Here is a 7,239-nt window from a genome sequence, read left to right as displayed (position 1 = left end):
TCCGATCTGTAGAAATTAAAAAAAAAAAAAAAAAAATCGATAAACCTCCATCTCTGGGAGAAAAGCTGCGGATTTCTGTGGAACAAATCTTCCAGAAATAACGGGGCTCGAACCCAGAACTGCGGAGTCTTGGGCGCGGCTTTAACAATATTTCGAACCCATCGCGTCGGACGGAGTTTTTTCCCCCCTCAAATTTGAACATCAGACGTTAACCAACGGAACTACACACTACAGACAGTCATTGGAGGGGTATGATGACCTCACGTGGCAATCACAATCAGTATCCAAACCTCTGTTAAGCCCGGTCATGCCCAGCATCCCACGTCAAAAAAAAACTAATTAAGGGTTCCGAAAAAGACGAAAAAAAAAATCATGTTATGTATCTTTCTACTTGTGTATATTCAAGTATGGCGTTGTAAGAATAACTGTTGGTATGCTCACGGGATCCTTTTTTACAGTGTCAGTCTGACAACAATGAAAATCGAGCAGGTCCAAACACCAAAGTTCAACATAAAATGTCAATTTTAGTAGCAAGCCCTTATAACCCCTGAAGGAATTACGCTCGTTATTAACTAAAGCCAGTAGAATTCGTTGAGGAATATACTAACTTATTGGAGGGAATACCTGGTGTTCATTTGCCTTATATTCGAGCTCGGGCACAAGATGAAATAATTGGACTTAAGTCGAAACAATTTAATGAGCTAGCTGAGCTGTTGTTGTTTTTTGTCCAGATAGCTTTTTCTGGTAGCCCTTTAGGTCCTACATCAACCCTCAAGCGTTGTACAGTCGTTCGCGGGACACCCTGTATATACATATATATGCTTTTCTCATTATTAAAAAGAACATGGACACAGCCTCATTAGGTGCTCCAGATCAGTATTGGGCTCGAATCTCAATCAATGTTAATGTACATAATTGGATCCCACAACTTATAGGTATCCTGAAAAGTTTAAATGAACAAAAATGGATTGTTAACGTTTCAACATTGATTGATCGGTTTCCATTGGTGCTCCAAGATATTATAATGAGAAGGTAACCGAAATGGGACGCTTTTGTAACCACCCGGCTTCTCTTCTAATATAAATCTCAAGTATTGAAAATGAGCAATATTCACAGTAGGTATTCTCCTTTTTCAAGAAGATCAATCTAAAAATCTGTGATTATGATTTGACTACTCAGACTATCTACTATCTTCCTCCCCGGAGTCCTCGGTAGTCTGGGTAACTGTATAGAAAGCTTAGATCAATAAATTATTATAGGTACTTATACGTATAGATCCAGAAACCCTAGCTAGGGGAAAGAAAAAATGACTACTTGTATTGTAAGCAATATTGGTTTTTACTTATTCAACTTGAAATTTTAATGACGATTTTTAACTTAAAATAAACAACAAACTGAAATTGACTGAAAATTGACAAAGTAGAAATTCCTGGAATCCATAATGAACCCGAGGATAACGAGATATTTATGTAATAAAAACATCATCAGTAATTGAACAAATACCCAAAGTAGAAATTCCTGGAATCCATAATGAACCCGAGGATAACGAGATATTTATGTAATAAAAACATCATCAGTAATTGAACAAATACTATGAAATTATATCATAGGAAAAAATCCTGTGATTGCAGGAAATTGCCCGTGGTGGGATGAGTCATGTTCCTCATTCATTAATATGATTGTGATTATGGGGTACATAATTCTAGGTAATCAGTACTAATCAATATTTAATTAATAAATAAAATGGCACATACAATAACTTGTAAAAAGAGTTAACAATAATAACACTTAAAATGGAGGAAAATCCTTACTTTGTTCTTACAAAGGTAAAACACCCTATGGCGAGATCAGAATCCTACTAACCTACGAATGACCCAGTCAAGGAGATGAGATCACTTTTTCAATCCCTTGGATTTTGTAAACAACTTCCACACCTTCTGATAAGGTACAGGGAAGGCATACTTTTTCATTTGTGTTTCCGTGATCAACTTGTATGTCTTGTTAGCTGGAATAGTCTTCTCTTTGGCTGTACCAGAGTAAACGTCCATGTTCCACTTGAGGTGTGAGAATACATGCTTTACATTTCCTAGACACTTCTCGTTTAAATTCACTTTGAAAGGGAGATTCTCACTGAGGAATTCTACTTGACTGGTGTAAGGCGTATCACTTTCAAACGACAGGAACATGTAGAAATTTGACAGAAGTCCAGTGGTAGGTCTCTTCTGGATTAAATACTTGTTGGTGTCTGTTTTCACAACAACAGTAAGGAGGAAGACGTCTTTCACTTTGGTCTTTCCCAACTTCACAGGAAAGTTTTCTATGGTGTTATTCTTGTATGCTGAACAGAACCGACTCAGAGGACACTCCTTACATTTTGGATTCTTAAATAAACACACCGTGGCTCCAAGGTCCATGAGGGCTTGATTGAACTCCCTGGCATTTGTCTGAGACATGGTCTTACTGACAAGGGTCTCGTAGACCACTTTCGTCTTTCCTTTTGATATGTCGTCCTCAATTTCAAACAAGCGGCCGTAGATTCGGAACACATTCCCATCGACAGCAGGCGTTGGAATGTTATAGCAAATACTCGCTAGTGCTCCAGCAGTGTAATCCCCAACACCTTTGATAGATAACAACTGTTTCTTATCACGGGGAACTTCACCGCCAAACTGTTCAATCACTTGACGACACCCAGCTTGGAAATTCCTCACCCGAGAGTAATACCCGAGACCTTCCCACATCTTGAGAACATTGTCTTCCGTGTCGAAGGCAAAGTCTTTGATGGTGGGGTAAGTCTTGATGAACTTCTCATAATAGGGCAAGACCGTCTTCACTTGGGTCTGTTGAAGCATCACTTCTGAGATCCACACGTAATACGGGTTGTTGGATTCTCTCCAAGGAAGCTGGCGAGCGTTCTGTTTGTACCAAGTCAGAATGCTTTCCTGGAAGGCGAGGATTTCTTTTGCTGATAAATTTGATGCCATAGTTATTGACAGCGTTTTGTGAAAGAGTCTTCTTCTTTTTGTAAACTTTTCAAAGTGCTTCCTTTCTCATTGGCATTGACGAGTTTCTTTTGAAGATTTGGAGATTTTCTTTACAGCTGGAAAAGAAACGAACCAGAAAAAATATTCTAGAGAGTATACTGACAGAGCTCAACAAAATTGGATCAAATACATAGAAAAACGCTTCATAATAAGTCAGTTTTTTTAAGCTTTGAATAATAATACGGAGATGTAGAAAAAATATTCTAGAGAGTATACTGACAGAGCTCAACAAAATTGGATCAAATACATAGAAAAACGCTTCATAATAAGTCAGTTTTTTAAGCTTTGAATAATAATACGGAGATGTGCAGTTCCAACTTTCTAAGTAATAAAATATCCTCATTTTCTCCTATTTCTAAAAGCTAAATATATGTAGGTAACTGTATCATATGAATTTTTGCCAAAAATCAAGCCATTTCAAGGAAAACTATCCTCAGTCAACCGAAGGAGAAACCTAGAGTGGCGGAATGTACACAACGAATGTATATCTCCCAAACTGCTGTATGGAATAGTGCCAACGTTATTAGATAGTACATTCCCAGTTCATATTATTTAGATTGTACGAATAGTCAGGGAGAGAGAGAGAGAGATGGAATAATGGAGGAGAGAGAGAAATGGAATAATAGAGGAGACAAGAGGAGAAAGAAGGAGTAAATGAGGAATAACAAAATGAGAGAGAGAGAGAGAGAGAGAGAGAGAAGGGAGAGGGAGAGAAATGGAATAATCGAGGAGATTGAAGAGATAAAGGAGAAGGAGTAAGATCAAAATGGGGGAGAGAGAGAGAGAAATGGAATAATGAAGGAGACAGAGAGAGAAAGGAGAAAGAGGAAGAAGAAAATGTAAAGGAAGTATAAAGATACGGGAGAGAAAGAAGGGAAAAGAGGTAGACGAGGAGGAAGAGAAGAAGAGCAAGATGTAGGAATGATGGGAAAAGGAGAGAGGGAGGAAGGGAAGGAGGAGATGGACGAGGATTTAGTACAAGAATGAACAAGCTTAGGGAATATGAGGAAAGGAGAGAGAAGAAAGGAGAAGAACTATAAGCCAGAGATATAGATACCTAATGGATAGGTGTGTAAATGGATGGAGACAAATAAAAGAAAGAGATTATAATAACAATTAAACAATATTCAATCAATTTAATAAAGATTCTATAGACAGCTAAATACACGCCTATCAGCAATGGAGAAATCAATTTTCTCCAAAAAATTGGAAATAATATTCTGAAGATAAGGCATGAACTTTGAACAACGAAACTGAACAAATAGGAAAAAGACGAGAACGATAGATTTAGATTGGAACAAGAAAGAAGGAAGGGGAGAGAGAGGAGAAAGGAGAAAGAGAAAGAAGGGGAATAGGGAGAGAGGAGTAAGAGAAGGAGGGGGAGAGAGAGGAAAAAGTCGCCGAAATAAAATTATCGATCAATTAGAAATAATGAGAAACACGAGAGAGAGAGAGAGAGCGTGGAAAATAGGATAAGAGAGAAAGAGGGGGCGAGGAAATTACATTCTACCCTCGTTATCTTCTTAATTAAATAAAATTATAAAGTTTAAAACTCTTCTCTCCATACTATCTCCATCTCGTTTCATCATTCTCTCTCTCTCTCTCTCTTTCTCGTCCCGTGTATATGTTTTTAATTAATTATCTTGAAAAAGTTGAACATTTTCATGTTGACGAGATAGAAAAAAAAGGAGAGAGAGAAAAGGAAAGACAGAGGGAGAGAGATACAAGGAGAAGTAGAGAGAGAAGGGAATATAATAATAGAGGGAGAAAGCACATACAGAATACAGATAAGTACCTAAAGGGTAGACGGGAAAAGAATAACAAGAGAAAGGTTAAAAGAATCAAAGAAGAAAGAATGATGACAAAAAGGAAAATGATCAACTGGGCATAACAGGTAAGATAAACGAAATACATAATTGTAATAAAAAGATTAAAGAAGTTCTCCATCAATTGATTAAAGAAAGATCAAAATATACCTTTCAACAAAACATTGATCAAAATATACAAATGTTGAGTGTTAGGTAAAACCGATTTCTAGATTCAAGAAATCAAGATCGTCCAAAAGATGCCCTGGATGGAGACACTTAATATTCAAACACAGATTCACAGAACGCTTCTAAGGATATCAGAAGAGATGCAACACTAGTGGAAAGCATAGCATGGATTCAGCCAGCCAAGAGCTTTCCGGGAAAACGAACAACAAGGCAGTAACACAACGAGGTTAAGATAACAAAAGAAAATTAATTGAAAAAAAACTCAAGGTAAAAAAAAAAAAAAAAAAAAAAAAAAGAAAAAAAAAAAAAAAAAAAAAAAAAAAACTTGCTTTCAATCAAATTGATAGATTTTTCCAAGGAATAATAACATTCAATAATGGAATACCTCAGACGTTCTCTTAAACCTCAGACGTTCTCTTCCATTAAACCTCCAACCTCAACAAAAACTACTTAGAACCTCCATTTTAACATAAGTAATCTCTCTCTCTCGCCATGTCTCTCTCTTTCTTTCTCTTTCCTTCTCTCTCTCACTCTCTCTCTCTCTCTTCCCCCTCTTTATATCTCTTTCTCTTTTTTTCTTTCTCTCTCTCTCTCTCTCTCTCTCTCTCCCTCTCTCTCTCTCCTCTCTCTCTCTCTCTCTCTCTCTCTCTCTCAGAGGAATGGGGCCCCTGGGGGTCCCCTGTGTTGCTTCTTTATGGGGAATAAAAGTCAAAAAAAAAAAAAAAAAAAAAAAAATGGGGGTGGAAATGGAAGACCCGGATGGGAAAAAAAGGGTGAAGCCCGTTTACTTCGAGAGGGACATTTGTGACCCTTGGGATAGGATTGGAAAGACACTTTCGTCAATGCTATTACCTCTGGTAAGGTATTATATTATTCTGCAGGAATTTTTGTAAAATTTGTCTCTTTACCAATTGTTTGCTATTTGTCTCTATTTTAGCGCCCTTTTCGCCTGTTTTCTCTGGTTTACAAATCGGATATGCCTACAAAAGAATGGTTTCGGTCTTTACTTGACTTCTTTTGCCACTTCCATCAGGATCTTTGTCCCGGGATCTCAGTATATTTCATTTTATGGTTTACTGGAATAGTGTACAATGTACAAGTACAAGTTCATCATTAGATATGTATTGTTCTACTTCGCTCCACATTTCATGCCTTCATGGCTTACTTAGCCTAGAAAGATCTCTTTTTGAATCAGAAGATTGTGGCTTGTGGATCTGAAAGGTACATGTAAGGTATTGTCGTGTCTCTATGGATGTGTGAAAGTTATACAATATGAATGGATGAGATATAAATGGATAAGTTCTCCGTGTGTTGATAAATTTAAATGTGCCCCCAAGTTATGCATTGTTTTTAGATAAAGGTACAATTCTGGTACATGAATAGTTTGTACCTATTAACCCCCTACAGTCACGACGGAGAGATTTTTTAGATTTCTTAGTCAATAAGACGATTTGTCCAATAACCCATAACAAACATTAATAACTTGTTAAAAAGGCCGGTTAGTGACTAGCCCATAAAATCTCGTGTGACGCTAACCGGAGCTTTTGAACAGGCTTTCATTATGAAGGTCATTAATTCATTATTGAAAAAATCAGAATTTTACGGATTTTCAATAAGAATATGCTGGTTTTAGGCAACTTTCCTATGGGAGAGCATCACCATTTTTGTTTGCTGTACCAAATAAAATTGGTTTTCTGGCCCACCTTCTACGATGAAAACATCCCGATCTTAGTTTAGCCTCGTCTCCAACATGTTAAAGGGTTATAACAGACACACCATTAGATTGAATAACAAAGACTCCTGTTTGCCTTTCCCCAGGTGAAAGATATTTGCACCCAATATTCAGAATAATTTAAAAGATGCCTGTGGAAACATTGGACACCTTATGGACTTGGGTATAGGAAAGAGCTTGTGTTTCTTATTGTAGGTAGATAGAGGGTAATAGGATCAAGCTCTTTGCTTATACGAATAGGCATGTCTTCCTTTGCTTATACCATTATGTCGGTACCTAGTCATTCTTCAATTTAAGCAAGTCTATGTTCCAAGATATGTAAAAATAACGTAAAATTACATAAGCTACCAATACCTGAGCAGTAAAAGCTAAGCTAATTTTTACATGGTTTTACTTAACTTGAGATCTCTGTTTGTTTGTAATTTGTTTGTTGGTTTGTTTGTTTGTTTGTTTGTTTGTTTGTTAAAAA

General features: G+C 36.9%; 1 protein-coding gene across 1 annotated transcript; it reads right to left on the bottom strand.

Moving 5' to 3' along the window:
* Window positions 1-861: 861 nt before the first annotated feature.
* On the bottom strand, window positions 862-3,195 carry LOC103507359 (adenine DNA glycosylase-like). Its single transcript, XM_008471825.2, has 2 exons — window positions 1,864-3,195; window positions 862-940 (listed from the first exon to the last, which is right to left on the bottom strand). The coding sequence occupies exon 1, from the start codon at window positions 2,982-2,984 to the stop codon at window positions 1,893-1,895; it is 1,092 nt and encodes a 363-aa protein (XP_008470047.1). The 5' UTR covers window positions 2,985-3,195; the 3' UTR covers window positions 862-940; window positions 1,864-1,892.
* Between the last annotated feature and the right edge of the window lie 4,044 nt (window positions 3,196-7,239).

Source organism: Diaphorina citri, unplaced genomic scaffold (assembly GCF_000475195.1).
Source record: "Diaphorina citri unplaced genomic scaffold, Diaci psyllid genome assembly version 1.1 scaffold308, whole genome shotgun sequence".
Classification (NCBI taxonomy): Eukaryota; Metazoa; Arthropoda; class Insecta; order Hemiptera; family Psyllidae; genus Diaphorina; species Diaphorina citri.
Note: the sequence above shows the minus strand (reverse complement) of the source record. Positions and strands in the feature narration are given on the sequence as shown.

Bases quoted from the DNA above. Each gene is read 5' to 3' on its own strand.
- LOC103507359 (XM_008471825.2), bottom strand. From the start codon at position 2,984: ATGGCATCAAATTTATCAGCAAAAGAAATCCTCGCCTTCCAGGAAAGC.